Source organism: Ammospiza nelsoni, chromosome 2 (genome assembly GCF_027579445.1).
Source record: "Ammospiza nelsoni isolate bAmmNel1 chromosome 2, bAmmNel1.pri, whole genome shotgun sequence".
Taxonomy (NCBI): domain Eukaryota; kingdom Metazoa; phylum Chordata; class Aves; order Passeriformes; family Passerellidae; genus Ammospiza; species Ammospiza nelsoni.
Genome location: NC_080634.1, coordinates 46,354,159 through 46,371,637, shown reverse-complemented (window position 1 = coordinate 46,371,637; position 17,479 = coordinate 46,354,159). Strand labels below are relative to the sequence as shown.

The window sequence follows — 17,479 nt, the reverse complement described above, 5'->3', positions numbered from 1 at the left end:
AATCAGCTGGCACTCCTGAAAAATGAATGCTTCTGAGCTACTGGACCAGAAGCAGTAGAGGAGGCAGGCAGGAGATGTGAATTACTGGATTAAAATCCTGTTTATGACAGACTGTAGATAATTTTGCAGGTATATGCCTCCAGATCGCATTTTAGGCTTAGAAATCTATGATTCACCTTCTGAACAACTTTCACACAAACATCACAATTATCAAACAAACCCTTAATTTACTGCTTCAAAAGATTACAGTCTGGAAAACCAAAGGAAACAGACAATGCCTGGGGGGCAGAAGAAAGAGCGTGTAAACAGCACAGATGGGCTTCAGAGATATTGTTGAGCAGCATTCAAAACTCTGAGTCAGGCACCAAAAAAGTCTTGAAATTCACTTACAATTCACGAGATGTGAAAAATAACTTCTTTCACTAACGCCTGCATTATAGTGCAGGCATGCTCCCTGTCCAAGCGCTGTCAGCTGTCCTCCCCCAGCAGTTTTTGGGTCCATTGGCTAATATCAGCTGTGCTTGAGGGAGAGGCAGGGAGCTGAATGTTGGTGGCTCCTTAGAATATAGGTGGGCTGGGGATCAAGGAGAGGAAGGCAAGGATAACTGGGCTTTGTTGGCACTGGCCACCTGTGCAGCTCAGTGCATCCCACCTGCAAGCCAGGCAGGTCAGGATGGGAGCTGTAGACCTTGCATGGAACTGGACATACAGAGGAACAAGGGGATATTTGGGGAAATATGAAGGGTCTCGTTCAAAAGGCAGAGGAAGGATGCAAGCCAATGCAGTTTTATACCACAGGGTATGAAGAAAGCTGAGGGCATTGTGGCAGTGAGGTGTGCCAGAGCCCGAGAGCCAGCTGGAGCTCCACAGCCACAGAAGGCTGTCAATATTTTAATCCCAGATGTCCATGACAGGGATCAAAGCACATGGTCTCATTAGCCCTTCCTCACACAACTGCTCTGAAAGGTTTAGTGCCCCTGCACCCTTTTCAGGCTGTTGGGAGCCTCCTCCACAGCACACCCAGGGGCTGTTACTGCCTTGTGGTTCACTAGCTCTTTTGCCACACATTCCTGCAGCTGCACCAAAACTTGCTTCAGAGTAGAACAAGTTAGTGAAGGTGAAGTGATCTGGAAGAGTGGTAGAAGAGGGCAGGGGACAGGGACGCAAATGGAAACCTCCTCATGCTGAGATGTTATTGAGCCAAGGTACCATGAAAAAAATCCTGGCAATATTCCTTAACAAATCTAACCAGCAAATTCTAACCCAGAAAAATCTGTGTTTCTGAAACTTGCGTTTTCCCCATGCCTTCTGTGATGGGAGGTGAGTGTTTTCTCTTCATTTTCCCAGTGACAGCTCATGCCATCACAAGTTCAGGAGCTCCATCAGCCTGAGGAAATCTGAATTCCTCCTCCTGGCCCCCCACTGCAACACTGGTGCACATCAGCAGAGAAGAAACATGGCTCTCTGGTAGTGAAGTCCCCAGGCTATGAGCACCTAAAGATTTGTCAGCCTGGTGTCTTTCAGCAGCACACCTTTCTCACATGGATTACAGCATCCTGTTGCTTACTTTATTTTGACATACTTTTGAGTTTCTGTTTTCCAGAGCATTCGAAACATTTTTTTTTAAAGACACAAAAGAGGCCTAATTGGAAAATAGCAATCTCAAGAGCTTCTCTGGAAGCTGTAAAAAAATTTCACTTATAAAAGGCATGATGTACAGATCTGATACCAAGAGTTGTGTAATGCTATTATGTTTTCTCACTTGCAAGCATAGGGGCTGAGGAATCTGCCCTTAGACCTGCAGTATGGCTACAGCGCTATGCAAACAGTCCTACTAACACCCGTCTGTCACACATCACCCACCTTTTCCACTCCTACACCAGGCTCATCCTCATCCCTTTATCTCAGGGAGAACTGACCTCAGAGAAGCTCTGTCAGATAGGTAATGGCTCATAGTCAGCTCAGCTCCAGCAGTAGTACATAAATCTGAAATAACTCGAGCTGAGATGTTTGCTTCATTGTAGACAGGTAAAAAGTCATGGCCATCTGAGGATTTAATAGGTATCTTGCCTTTAGTTTGCATGCAATCATGGTTTACAGATTTTTGCAGTGACCCCCTATGATCATCTGGACTGTTGTCCTCCTTTATACATCATGTTTATCAGATTGAACAAGCTCTGAGAAGTGTGCTGGATGTGAAGGCTCCCCTATGCTACTGCTGAGGCCTGTTCAAAGGATGATTTAATAGAAACTCTATTTCTGTAATGAAAACAAATAGAGTTTAAAGGGTTTAACTGGAGTTCATAAACAAGTACGGGCTCACTGACAGCAGCAAAGTAAAAGGATATATCTAAAAGCATTCAAGACCACATGTAATAGGATAGATTGTGATAATCTGATTTAGAAGAAGAAAATGTGGACTGAGTGGCTAGCCATTATTAGACATTCAGTTGATCTTGTCTGTCTCACAAGTTTTACATATGTTTGTATATTAATACTCATAATCATATCCTCTCCCTTATTTTGTCTCCTTTCTACAGTAACTGATGCTTTTCCTTACAGTAGTGTTCCTGTAAATGATAGAAAGATAGAAATTACAGATATAAAAGGATGATGATTTCTCAGCAGTTCCAGCCTGTGGTATTGGGTTGGCAGCTTAATCAGGAAATGTGATGCTGTTCCAATGCCAGTAGACTATGCTGGGAATTGTGCTGGTATTTCTCAGGCTATTTTGAAGTCTAGCACTTTCTCAAAAACTTGTGTCTTGCTGCAGATTTGTTGGGCTGTGGGCAATCCAAATGTGTGACAAGCTGGACCAAGATGACAGCAAAGTCCTACAGCATCTTTGCAGAAATCAAACCAGCTGATGACTTACAGTGAGGAACTTCCTAATGTCAGACATAGGCTAAGATTACCCATTAGGAGGAAGGCACAAGCTGGCCAACATAGCCTATCCCTAGTGGAAAGGGCAGACAGACAGTCTCTCTTGTGGAAAGTCAGAGAGCAGGAGGCAACAAAAGCAAAAGAAAAGCGATCAAAAGCGTGTCACATGTAGGTAATCCCATGTGATCCTTCACTGTATGGATGGTGAGTGAAAAAACAGGAGAAATTCATGTGACCTACAAATACTAAGTCAAGAGTCTGATGACACTGGCAAGGGACAGCCAGCCAGCAGAGACTGAGATCTGGTATTTTCTTGGGTGTAGTTGAGGCCCCACTGTATTCAAGGAGGTTGTGCCATGAATTCCATTAGTGATGGGTTCACTCCCAAGAATTATCTTTTCCTATATTCCTGTTACCTTAGTCAGCACTCTGTTTAAAACCATTCAAGGCTGCTTTCTGCAGTGAGAAGTGCCATGTGTGATGAAATGGTAAAATAAACATTAGTTTTCTTGGCTCTCCTCCATAATACATATTCCACTTCAAATTAAAAATTAAATGGAGCCTCTCGGTGTGCCTGTTGGAGCATCTTGCCCAGCCATCCGTCCCCCAGCTGCGCAGCGTGCCACTTGCATCTCGCTGCCAAGTGTGAGCACTTGAACAATCCAAGCCAGGTGATTACAGCATAAAGACTCTTCTAATTTGTATTATGCTCTGAGTATTCTTTTATGTAGATGATGCTCAATTTTTTCATTTTGGGGCTGTGTATTTGCAGGCTCCAACTCTGTTTAATAGATTAGTTACATTATTATATAAAGAGCTTGGAAGCCGAGAACCTCACAATGTGGGTGACAGAGCCAGGAACAGAATTAAGGCACTCCTTTAGAATCCCAAATTCACCCCACAGCCCTTCTTGTTTTTACTGTATTATAAAGCTAATATTTTCACCTTAGAACCTACTATACTGGCTCCTTGTTTGCAGCACTCAAAATCCCCTGGGATACCGTTTGAAAAGTTTTAACCTGTACCTGGTCACTGAACTGTATAGTAAGGAAAGGTAAAACAATAAAACCAAAGCATGTGTTTTATGGAAGTTTTTTCTAAGATTTTAGATTAAAATTTTCCTTGATTGGAGGTGGTATGAGAAAGAGAGGTCAAAGAATTACTGTGAATCAACAACAAAAAGTCAACATGATTTCATTCTGCTATACAATGTCAAAATTCTTCCTGTTTATGTTATGTATTTTGCTGTATTTGCTTTAAAGTCTTTGTCCTCTTAGAAAAGTAAGATAATGAACAGATTATATTGCTCCATTTCAAGGAAGGAAACAACAAAGAAAAGCCAACTGGAACACCGGATTATATAAATAAAGGCAATCTTTACTGACAGGGTTCTGATCCAAATATTTATTTATTTCCTAACTCATACAAAATTGATGCTTGTAGAGGTATTAGGTTAAAAGGGTTGGAAAATTAATTCTTCTAATTATCCACAGAGAACATATAGTACTGATGAAGCAATGAAAACCTCTTTGACTTGAATAAGAAATACATTACACATAATTTACAGAAATAAGATCTAGTGTCATATAGAAAATGACATTTCAGAGCAACAGGATCAGCAAGGACATCAATACTTGTCTCTGCTGTGGCTGGAACAGGTCGCCCTTCACCCAGGTCCATCCAGTGGAAGGGGAGGCTTCCCTTCCACAATCCCGCACAGGAAAGCCAACTATTTCCATTGCCAGGCATTTCACCTGTTTGCTTGCCAGTCACCTCTCTCCTCAAGGCTCGTACACCATCCAGTTCTTGTAAGATCGTAACACATTTTCTACACTAATGAGTTCGGCTGGATTCAGGCCAGAGACCTAGATGTAAAAGACTAAAACCAGAAGGAGGCTCTGTTCTACTAGAAATTTATTTTGCAATCAGATGGAAAACTTGGCTTAGGGGAAAAAATGTTGGATACCTGAAAGAGATGAGTAAGTCAATCCTGGATAAAAGTAGTACTAACTTTTATAATAAATGAAAGTGCTATGAAAGGTTTGTATATGTGTCATGCCAAATTCTACAGAGATGAGAAATGTAATGAAACAGTATCTAAGTTATTATAAATTTTGCTATTTACACGAAAGAGGAAAAAGAATATTTCCTACATAATTTGTCATGGTTCCCTTCATATCTTGCATACTTATTAAAATGTAGGGTTTCAAGTACCCATAGAAAACATATGAACGTGCAGGGAGAATAACCACAAGAAAGGAAAAAAAGCAACCAAATTCTATAACTGGATTTAAAATAATTCAGTCCTGTATAAAGAGTCAAATCCTCTTCTTTTTTCCTCCCTATATTAAAGTTGCACTCATATTCATAACAACAGAAGAAAAAAAGCACAGTTGCTTCATAACACTGGACACGGCTTTCCAGAAACAAGATAGCAATTACTCAGAAATGCTATGGAAAACATTAATCACAGAGTAACTTGCTATTTACATTAAAGATGCAGCCTCTAAAATAAATTTTAAAATTAAAAAAAAGCGCTTTTTTTGTCATAGGACAGTTTTGTCAGTAATGTGAAGTCTCTGTTCTTTGCTTTCTGTCCAGCATTTCCTTTGAGATATATATCTATAAACTTACAGATATACATCTGAGAGAGATGTATCAAAAGTTAAAACATGTCTGGATGGAGAGCCCGGCAAATATTATCTGAAGCTACATTTGCAGTAGACAAACCCCCAAAGAAAGAAATGCCGGAATGATATATTTGAATGAAATGACATTCCCTGTCCGTGATCCACGTAGGAACCGAAGCGCCTCGGTCCACAGAAGCAGAGCTAACAGGAGCAGTGCAGGTTCCCCAGTGCCACCAGGCTGAAGCACCCAGCCCTCGAGGGAGGCAGTGGTTTCCATCCTGTGGAGACTGCTCAGGAGCAGAGCAGGGTCAGCAGTGGTGATGTGGAGAGCTGCCACCCTCCGTGTGGCTACAGATGGGATCCCAGTCCCTCGGCAGTCGGCACAAGCCACTCCTGCTGATGCCAGTGGGAGCTGGATGAATCCCCAGGCAGCAGCAGGCTCTGATGACAGGAGTGCAGCACGAGGCATCGCTGATGCTCCAATGCAGTCCCATCACGTTGCTCATCAGCTCTGTTCTCACGAGGCTCTACAAAAGGAGTCCCTGCTGTCGTGCTTCTTCCAGGGAACAACGGCTGAACTGGACAGGAACTATTGAGCCCCACAGCACTTCTTATTCTAACACATGCAGGATGCTAGTGGCCAACCAGCTCCAATTCAGAACCAGGAAAATCCAGCTGCAGGATTTGCCCTCTAACAGAGCAAAGACAGTCTGTGCTTCCATCAGTCAGCACTCAGCTGCCCAGTTGTCATTGTCACTCGTCGAAACCAGTGCAAATTCACAGGAAAAAGAACGTCCGCATCGAGAGGGTAAAAATCCTTCCTCACGTTCGAGAAAGGTACAAGCATTTACCCAGCATCTCTATCAAATATCGTAGAAAAGGTTACACAAAAATATTTAAATATATGGATACAGATACATAGATATTACACTTGCATAAAATATGTATATTCAAAACCCTTTGGGCAGTTTCACATTTAGCTGAAAATGTATGCTTTAGAAATATGAACAATTTTCTACTCTTTTCTAGTTTAAGTAGGAGGGGAAAGAAGCATCAGCCTTATTAATACTGAATGCTAAGTGCAGAAGTTTAGCTGTAGCTGTAGGGTTTTGAAGCAATTGATTTGACAGAACCTCCAAGCATAAACTCTGTTTTAAAAATCCACATCTATTCCCTAGATTGCTTATTGTTTCATGAAAATGAAAACCTACGTGTCCTGCTTGTATCAGCTAGATCTCCTGAGACCGTTCAATTAAACCTCATAAGCTTGCTATACCTCAAGATAGGGCTGTGTACTGGGAATATGCATGAACCTTATTGCAGTAATTTGGTGTGATAATAGGAATTTACAACTTCTCATATCTTGTCTAATTTAACTTTAGAAATAAAAAATCTTAGATGACACCACAAGAAGCTCACAGTTCTGCAAAAATTAAAGTCAGTATGAAATTTTACTAATAGACCATATAATTTACACAGATTTACATAAATACAGAGATATTAAAATATTAAATCAAAGCTAATTAACAAAGGATAGAGTTTTACATGATAATATTTTAACTCTAGTCACACTTTCGCAACTACTTTCAGTGGCATGAGATTATATAAATAATACATACACCTGTATATCCATAATATATATATATAAAGATATATATATCTATCTCTCCATCCTTCTTTTTTTCTTCAAAAATAGGGCAATTTTATAACTGCAATGAGATGTGACAAGCAGTACACTTCTGGGGAATTATTGCATGCCTTGAGTGCATAAGGCAGAAGGAAGAGTATCTGACTTCAGACACTAAAGAAGTGGAATCATCAACCAGAAACGCACTGGAGTGACTTGGAACATCTTATTGCTTTTATAAAACTCGAAATTATACACTGTTGGTTTGGGATGGGGCGGGGGGTGGTTTAAAGGCACAAAATAAAGGGGAAAGTAATAACTCTCTGTTTAGTGGAGATCAACGGTCAGGAAGCTCCATCAGAGCTCACTGAACACTCCTCATTGTCCTAAATCTATTCCCTGTGGTGCAATACTGTGCCGCAGTTGCATAAGGAGGTTAAACACAAAAGTTCACGCATCCTTTATTAGGGGGAAACAAAACAAAGCCAATTTCCTTGCCCAGCAACAAAGAAGTAGCCATTATCAGCAAGAGCCAGCCGCAAACACCCCTCGCTCAGCGGCACACACGGCAGCTCTCCACACCAACCTCAGCAGGTGGAGCGGCTCCTTGGGCTCCCTGGTACAGCTCTTCCCTACAGCGATGGAGGCACGGATCCAAACTTAACAGCAATTTCCCATCACACCAGGAAAGATCAGGAAGCGAGAAAACTGGGTGACAGAAATACTGCTGTAAAATCTCTGCATTTTGGGGGTATTACAGGAGTATGGAGGACTTTTGCCATTCTCTTTCCCAGTTTTAAACTGGTTAAGGACATTCACCCACAGATTACAGCTCCAGACCTCCTGGTCTACGTGTCTGGGATTTTTTCAGTCAGACACCCTGGCAGACAGAGCATGTCAGAGGAGACATACAAAGAATACAGAATATTAAAAACTGTGGGCTATTACTATCTCCTCAAATCACTTTTAATGTTGGAACAGAAAGAAAAAAAAGAATAAATCCCTTGGAATCACTTTTTCTCTGCTGCAAGTTTTAGATGTTAGTATGCACAGTAGAGGGCTGCCTCTGCTACCATATCACACTATATGTTACAAAGTTTGGATCTGGCATGCTGTTAAGGCACCTCCAAGTAATGATCATTGATTTGATCACTAAGCAAAGACGCATTTTCTGTACACCACACTGCATCCTCCAACACACACAGCACCAGCAGGCACTCACACCCGCCAGCCAGAGACAACAAAACTCTCTATGCTTGCTAGGGATAAACTACACCACTTCACAGCAGCCACTTCAAAAATAAATATATGCCAGGGTCTGGGAGTGGATGTTTTCAACTGCATTATTTGTTTCCCAAGAGAGGACATACGATAAAATTAAGTGTTGTCTGTCGCTAATTGTCTACAAGATTAGGAGGGTTTAAAATAGACATCAGCCTAAAAAACTAGAAGCAAGATCTGTACTGCTGCAGGATTCCTTGCTGGGAGACAAAGCTGTAAACACAGGCATTCAGTGCAGGGTGCCTGGTGCAGAACTGGATTGTTTCAGGACCAACAGCAGGCACAAAGACAACCTCCCCCGGGAGGGCACAGGCAAGTTACTGCACCTTACCCCTCCCTCCCACACAGAACAGTACAGGGTTTGGGTTTCACGGGTCATGGCATGGGGAAGGGGATGCTTTTCAAGATGAAGGGAGCTGATGGGAGTGGAAAGCTCAGGCACCACTCTGTGGAGACATCTGACTCCATCCTCCAGATTGTGAGTGGGTCACTCAGTGCTGCAGCTGGGGGCACAGGGCCGTGGGGTCGGAGGGTGCTTGCAGTTAAGTCCAACTAGGGGTGGCCACTACATTAAGCAATATCCAGTTCTGGAAAGGAGTGAGAGGGGTGGGACAGGGGCAGAGATCCCAACACAAAAGGAGAGACCACAGTGTACCATCAGTCTGCTCTGACAGAAGGGTCCCAAAGGCACCCACCAGACCTGCCTCTCCCCCCACACCCCAACCCACACCATGTAACAATGGCACAGGGCGCAGTGGGAATCCCAAGCGCAATGGGAAACCCAATTATCCCTGTACTTGGGGTAATAATGTCCAGAGAAAAGGGACCCCCTACCCCTGACCCTCGTGCAGGTGGATGACTTGATACTGAGTAGCTGTGTGCAGCTCCTTCTCCAGTAAAAAGATGCATCCTTTCCTCACACAGTCAATGAGAAACGCAATGTGATCTGTCATGCGCTTGGATCATGGGCTTGTTCATTCATCTGAATTAGCAATGCTTTCTTCTTCTTCAGGGACTAGAGTAATCGCTCAGATATTTACAAACATCAATCAGAGGTTCGCGAGGTCTCCCCCAAACCATCATGACAAAATCACCGTCTGCAGGAGCCCCACGCCAGCTGTGTCCAAACAAGCCTGTGCTTGCTGAGAGCTGGGGGCTGCCGAGGGAGAGGAGCGCTGGATCTCCGAGTCCTGGGGGGCTCTTCCCAGTCGGCTGTCTCTTCCTTGGGGCGCCTCTCCCTGCACCACTGTCCCAGGGTGCTGGCTGCTGCTACTGCTGCTGCGGGCACAGTGGTCCCGTTCATACTCCTCCTGAGCCTTTTGCATTTTCCGCTTCTTCATCTTCCTCTTGTGGATGTGGAAGGTGGTGAGGGAGAGGAGGATCAGGCAGAAGATGAGGGTGACCAGGACAATTAAAACCACGGTGGATGAGAAGGACTGAAAGAGTTGACCCACTTGCGTGATGCAGGTGCTGCTGGTATTTAAGGTGGCAGATGTCCTGTTCAGAAGACAAGGCGGCAGGGACAGCCTCAACTCTTTGGAGAGCTTGGCACTCATTGAGGAGGCTACGGAAGATGAGGATCTTCCTCCCCACTCCGAAGACGTCTAAATCTCAGTCGGTGTTGGGCTGCTGGCGGGCGCTTGCTGGAAATGCCCGGGATGCTGCCGGCTCAGCCTCTCGCTCGCTCTGAAGTGCCCGAGCAGCCTGCAAGGGGAGCCGGACACATCAGCGCCCCGAGGCACCCACCCTGCGCAGCTCCCCCGCCCCAAACCCGGCTGCGGCAGCCTCCGCCCCGCGCCCCGCTCCGAGCGGCCCCGGCTCTCAGCCGGGACGGGGCACCGCGCCGCCGCTCCGACCGCGCCGATCTTCGGCACCGCGGGCAGCTCCGCCCGGCCGCTCCCCCAACTAGTTGCGGCGGGAAAGGCAGCGAGGGAGCGGCGGCCGGGTGCCAGAGCCCCGCGCCGGGGCTGCTGCCGGAACCGAGCGGGTGCTGCCCCGCCGTGCCGGAGCCGCCGCCCGCCCCGGAGCCCGCCTTACCTGCGCGGCGAGGGAGCCGCGGGCGCTGGGGGCTGCGGCAGCGCGGAGTGAGCGCAGGAGCGGAGGCACCGCCGCTTCGGGGAGCGCCGCCCGCAGCCGCAGCCGCCCCGGCCGCTGACGTCAGGGCCCGGCCCGCCGGCCGCCGCCCCGCACGGCCCCTCACGGCGGCGGCACCGCCCGCGGCCCCGGCCCGCCGCACCCCGCGGCCCCGGCCCGCCGCCGCCGCCGCACCCCGCGCCCCGCACCGCCCGCAGCGCCCGCGGCCGCGCAACCCCCGCCCTCGCTGCCCACTCCGCCGCCGCGCTGAGCGCGGCCCGCGGCCCCGTCCCCACAGCAGCCGGACTTACCGGTGCCAGCGGCACCGACTGCAGCCAGCCCCGCCGCCCCGGCCCCAGGCACGCAGACGCGCCGCGGCCAGAGCGTCCGCACCGAGGCACTCCCGGCGCCTTCAGCCCGCGGTGCCGTGTGCCCGGCCGCCAGCCACGCTCGCACCGCACCGCGCCCGGTGCCGAGACCCCGCCCGTACCAACACCCCGTCCCTCCGCACCAGTCCTTGCTCGGGGAGGCTGGTGTCAATCTCTGGGAGCGAAGCTGTGCCAGGGACTCCTGGTGGGAATGTGTGTGAAAACTTGCCTTACCAAGGCTAAGTGCATCGCAGGCGCTTAAGTCAAGAACAAACAGGTATGGGCTGCCCGTTAATGCAGTTAAGCCAAAAAACAGATGATTTCTAAACATAAGAAAATCTGTTATTTGAAAAGTTCTTTCAGAAGTGCTAACAGGGCAGAAAAAATAATTACCATTAGAATGGAGCTCTTCACATTTCCAAAAGGAATAAACTGATGTGGTAGTGTCTGGCAACATGGGACAAGATCTGATGGACAGGAGCTTCCATGTTGTGTGCTCTAGACTAATCCCATGTGCTGGAAGGAGAGCTGCTATAAAGCTCTGGTGTAAGTTACAGCACTATAAGGAGAAACAGAAAATATCCATCCTTTCTAGTGGCTAAAAAGCCTGGAGGAAAATCTGTACAGGGTAAGCTGTGACATGAGTTGGAAAAATCTTCGGTGAAGAACAAAGATACGTTAGATCTGCTGACCCTGATAGCCAAGAACCTTTCACAAGGGTGGACAGAAGCTGAGTAGCTGAGCATTTAAGCACTTTGCTGCTTCAAGGCAGATTTCTTTTGTACTGTCTTTTGTCTCTGATAAGTGAATGCACCACAGCTTGTGAAATTTGGGCAGGCCCAAATTAACTCTATTAACTCAGATTGATCTGGAGAAAGATTTACACCACACAGAATTACCTACATTGAAGACATACACAGAAGAGCTACATTGGAATTATCCCAACCACTTCCAACTTAATGCTTCCTCTAAAACCAGAGGAATAGGGGTTTCCATTACTCCTTCCCCTCCCCAGAATAGTACAGCTTGCTGCTGGAGAGGTGCTGCACGGGGAGGAAAGACATTCAGTCCAGTACTGAGAGACAAGCCCTTGCGCACTGCTTGTCTCACTCAGCTCCCTCAGGTGCACAGCTGGTGCCATTGCTGAAACTCCCCTCCATGCAGTGGGGTTGGACTCAGTGAGTGTTAAAAGTCCATTCCAGCCCAGATTATTATATGATTCTATGATTCTCAGCCCAGCATTCCTTGCACTGATGTCCAACCCCTCTCTCACACACACACACATCCATACCCTCACTGGCTTTCTGCCTGTACTTTTTTTCTTCCTCCTTGCCTTCCTGCAATGTGCACATCTGAGGTCTGCATTGATCAGTGCTCTGTACTCGCTGCCTTAGAGGAGAAAACAACCACCACAGGCTGAAACAGCACATCAATCCTCAGGCTATTCCCTCTTTCTTCCCACTATTCTTTGCAAAGCTGCAGCCGAATGGGGGACTGCAGAACAGAGTGAGGGGCATGGGGACCACTCGTCATGGTCTGTGCCACTGGGGAACGCTTCTGATCCCACACAGAAGCAACCAAAGTATAGAGCAGTAGTGCTGTGCTCCCTGACCAGGCTCCACTGAATCCTTTAGCCTAAACTGAAAGTGGGAAAAGGATAGCATTTAATCTCAAAAACATGTGCAAGTTTGTTAAGGTGCAGTAGTTCATCTGAGACTGCTGATTAGAAGTTGCTAGATGATAAGAAATAATTCATTTTTAAAAACCCAAACAACAGTATAAGAATGGCCTTTTGCTCAGAAAACAGTATTAGGAGATAGCATAAATGTATGAAGATACCTTAGAATGTTAGCCCTGTTTATGGCAGAAATAACCAAATTAGGGATTGGATAAAGTTCAAAACCAAGAATTTACTAACTTGAGATGTGTTTATTGCAAAAGTGAATACCTAGGACTACTTATTTATTGCACTAGAATATATGACTATGTCTTCAGGGTTTACATGTTGGGAGAGGCAACACGAAGCTACTGCAAGTTAAATTACCTTAAATAAATTAAAAATCCTTTGTGTATTCATTTTACCTGTTGTCCATTGCCTTCAATTATTCACATTATACCTTGCTCCTAGGATTAGAAAATAGTGAAAATATGTCTTGTGTATTAGTATCATAATTATTCCAAGGTTTTTCCTAAACTGTAGAGAGTGAAAAATGGATTCAGGGAGGAGACAGTAGTATAGACCTCAGCAAATGTTTAACTCCTTCCCTACTGTCCCAGACCCTTCTCTGTGTGTTCATGTACAATTTTGCAATATTTCTGCTTTAGATAAAATGAATGAAAAGCAGAGATTGTTCTTGCTCTTTCTGGCAACTAATTTTACAATGTTTAACAAGAGAGTCAGAAGAGAAGCATTGTAAACTAAAAGGGAAATAACACATACCTTGGTATTCTGGTTCACATTGGCTGTGAGCCAACCAAATGGAATACCCATAAGCAGAATACAGAAAGTTTCAGAAATTAGGGGGGAAAAAAATCTGTGTTGTTATTGTGCATTAGTCCTTTGCTCTGATTAACTATTATAATTATATTTAAATATATAAATAAAAAATATAGATGATGCAGTCATGAAAAACTTACTTTGTCTGGCATGAAAATAAAGGGCACAATATCTTCAAGAGTGCCCTCTTTCAAGAATAAATTGCTCGTTAGTTATAGTGAATGCAAGCATACCATATAAACAGTATGACATTTATGGGGATTAGGTTTCTGGCTCAAACAGGATTGGCCACCGTGTGATAGAGGACATTATATTAAGAGGATAGATTTTGAGTTTTACAACAAGGTTTGTACTCATTAGAATCTTGATAACTCCCAGTTTTCTCTTGATTCCCATTGTTCAGAAGCAGACAGCATACATACTTCTAAATCCCACAAATGGACTTTCATACATGAAATTTTTTTAGCCTATAATTAGAAAAGTTGTTCTTGCAGATGCTAATTCCTCAATCCCTGTATTACAAGGCCCTTTTTTCAGTAAGGCAGTTGCCTAATGAGATAACCTCTGTGAGCAGAGGCTGTTCATGTAAGTAAAGGTTTGATGGTTCAGGCCCTTGCCTATTAATGGCCCTTCTTGCAAAAAAATTTATTGTCCCACCAGTGTTTAAATTTAGCACTTGACTGCATGTAAAATAATGCATGATCCCCTTTTCACCAAGATTGATGTCATCATTTGCCTGCCAGACCGAGCACTCCATGAATGCCAATAACCCTGGCAATAATCTGCTATCTCCCCATGGGATTAAGCCCATCTGTGTGGAAGTCTTCCAGGACTTTACATACTCCCACTACAACAGGTGAAACCCAGTAATTTAAATATGGTTTGAAAACATAGGACTGTAGATAGAATGGATTTTACCACTGAAATAAAATGAATTTTTGTTTCATATGCACTGGTAGGTCAGTTAAGATCCTGCAAAGGTCAGTTAAGATCCTGCAAAGATACTAGAGGTGTCCTTCAGAGATTCTGAGCTGGAATAGTTTTACTGTGGCTGACAATTCTGCTTCCCAGGCTACCCGGCTCAGAAACAGATATTCTTTTTCTTTCTTTCCCCCACACCTCTTAGAAGAAAGTAGTCTGGGTGATATGGACTCACAATTTTTTCAGTTTCAGGAGATGATTCTTTATGAAGCTTAAGGAAAATTTTACATATTCATCTTCTATTCTTACTTTTGAAAAATATTCTTTTCTTGTTCTGGTAAAGAAGAAAACCTCCCACATGTGATGGTGAGAATTTAAAAAAGGGGAAAAAAAGAATGCATGTGATGCCGACCGAGGAAGGTTACTGGGCTTTTGCAGAATTCAACAGGGCGTTAAATGGTTCTAGGAGTAGAACATAGATCCAGACTATGAAGAAATTAGTAGACCTTGAGCTTGCCTGACCAAATGCACAGATCTAATTATAACATCAGAATTCTAGAGCTGCATATGCGTACATCTACTAATGTAAAGTGGATCTGAGTAAATTTATTGCAAAGGGAGGAAAGAAGGACAATATTTTAACTGTAACTGTGCACTAAAAATTCACTAAAATTTACTTTATTCATTAGCCAATAATTTTAGAACAGCAGGGTCAGAGTAATGACCTTCCACATTTAATATTTTTGCTTTTCTTAATAGTTCACAGAGTTTTCAGGGAATTTGGAGGAGCAGACTTTGAGTATATTTTTAAATAGAGAGCATGGCTAGTGGTTGGTGAAACATCAACTAACTGTAGCAGGTCATCCCATGGGCCAAAGGCAGAGCAGTCCTCACCAATGTTCGTGTGATCCATCTGTAAATGTAGAGAGTGTGCAACAGCAACACCAAGAAAGGGACACTGAGGGTAACAGCCTGGCAGCTGCTGTCTGCAGACAGAAGGCTGGGAGTGAAGGGATTGAATTTGGGATTTTCAGCTCCAGGCAGCATGTCTCAGCCTGAGACAGGAGATTTTTCTTGTTCATTCCATGCACATAACAACCCTCCCTCTCCCCATAATATCCTGGCTTGGTTCCAGGGAGGAAATCTAAGAAAGCTGAGCCATTTACCTCTAGCTCTACTAGAAAAAAATCCATCCTCAGTCAACTCCAGCTCACTGTGCTCTTCATCAGCAACACACATAGCTCAAATTTTGCCCAGGGCCTTATATATATATATATAAATTTTTTTTTGGTCAACTACTGTGTGATGAAGGAAGTTAGCAGCACTCATTATTATTCTGTTCTGCTGTTATCATCTCCTGGGCCCTGAACATCCAAGGGATCTTGCTTTTATCCCCAATTTTCCACTATTGCAATAGTAAAAAAATCTTGATACCAGCTGCTGGAAATGCATTTTTCTTGCATTTTCTTGCGTTGTTGCACAGCTGAAAGTCTTTGTGGATAGCCTTATTCTTTCAATTTTTCTGTCACCTTACTTGTAGCCAGGATTTTAACCACTTCTCTAACAAAATTTTGAATTAAGTTTAGAAATTTTATTTAAAAATAAAATTAATTTTTACTAGCTTTGTAGCACTTCAGCTTTTTTTCTTCTGAGGCTGTAGTTTGAGGTGGGGAGTGAGAATATTAATTTTTTAATTAGAGTATCATCCCAAAACTTCATAAGCACAAAATTTCTTCATGTCCATACCTTCTAAACTAGGACCAGAAATGTGAAAGTCCTATTATATGAGGTGCTGTGCCCTGTAGTCAAATCCAGCCCAGGATACAAGCACCTGCTCATGGGAAGGGTAAAATTAAGTGTGTCATTAAGTGCCTGTTGGATTGGATGGAGCACCTTGCAGCAGCAGCCTCTCACAGGGGCTTCTTTCCCTCCTTCCCAAAAACCCGTGTGTCAAACGGAGCTGCCCAAGCTGCAAATGCCTCTCCCATGGCAGGAGCCCCCGTCTCTGAGCTGCGTGATCACCTTGTGAAACAGAAAAGGCTCTGACACACAGATGAGCTCAAGGTTTCCCCTCCATTGTTCCTGGCATTTACCTGCGGTCATGCACAATGTGCTTGTGAATAATCCTTTTGTACAAAAATAGCATTGTTTCAGAAGTGCTTATTTTACCAGTGGTAATCAGCAAGAAAGCAGTTGTTTACTGAGATTTCATTTTAAACTTGCTTCCTTCACCACTGTGTTTATTAGACTCTGCTGGAGAACCATGTAATCTTTTATTACTGGGCTCTTCGGTTTTCTCTCTGTAGCTTTCTGCTAAGTTTTATTATACTCTTTGCCATGTCAAGTCTGAAATTAGACTGGGAACACATTGGGAAAGCAACTGAATGATCTGATTTTAATCAAGAGGTGCTCTGAGAGAACATAAAACTCTCTCCAAAATAAAATAAAGCTAACTGGAGCATCTGGAAATAAGGAGAAAATATCAATGCAATAAACACTCAACAAAGTTGGCCAGTTTTTTTTAAAGCTCTACAGGAACATGTTTGGATGTAGTAATGTCCTTGCATGATAGCAGGAGGCTGATTAGCTGTTTTGTACTCCAAGAAAGTATTGAAACCATAACTTTTCTTTGTGTGCTTAGGTAAGACTATGCCAAGGAATCCTGTTTCCTACTTCTTCTGACCTTCACACTTCAGCAGTTAAAATTATGTCTCTAAATAATTGCTATGATACAAATATTTTTCCTTGCCTTGAGGAGCCCAGGACCAAAGCTTAGCTAATCTACCTCTCACCACCTTTGAGGGTCACACTGGAGAAGCATCAGTGTACAGAGGAAAAGCTTGGAAAGCAAAGGGAAAACTGAGTTGACAGATCAGGGAAGGCTGAATTTACAGGGTGGGCGAAATCTGGCAAAAATTAACGTTTTTATAGAAAAATGCATTTTGTAGAACTAAGAAGTGCAGGTGGAACATAGGAGGCACAGCATAGAAGTGACAATCATAAATAGCTATTATTTGAGGAGTAACGTATAAGTGAGAAGAGAGATTTCAAGAAATTGAAATTGCATAACTGAAAATTATACAACATAAAAATATCATTTGTCATTTCAGTCACAGGCCTATGCAGACATAGTGCTATATGTGGTTTCAGCTGCTCTAGTTAGAGAAATATGTAATAATTCTTATAAGAATACACATTT

General features: G+C 44.1%; 1 protein-coding gene across 1 annotated transcript; it reads right to left on the bottom strand.

The window, feature by feature from the left end:
* Positions 1 to 4,259: 4,259 nt before the first annotated feature.
* On the bottom strand, positions 4,260 to 10,543 carry C2H11orf87 (chromosome 2 C11orf87 homolog). The gene is made up of 2 exons (XM_059466587.1): positions 10,459 to 10,543; positions 4,260 to 10,125 (listed from the first exon to the last, which is right to left on the bottom strand). The coding sequence occupies exon 2, from the start codon at positions 9,975 to 9,977 to the stop codon at positions 9,501 to 9,503; it is 477 nt and encodes a 158-aa protein (XP_059322570.1). The 5' UTR covers positions 9,978 to 10,125; positions 10,459 to 10,543; the 3' UTR covers positions 4,260 to 9,500.
* Between the last annotated feature and the right edge of the window lie 6,936 nt (positions 10,544 to 17,479).

Bases quoted from the DNA above. Each gene is read 5' to 3' on its own strand.
- C2H11orf87 (XM_059466587.1), bottom strand. From the start codon at position 9,977: ATGAGTGCCAAGCTCTCCAAAGAGTTGAGGCTGTCCCTGCCGCCTTGT.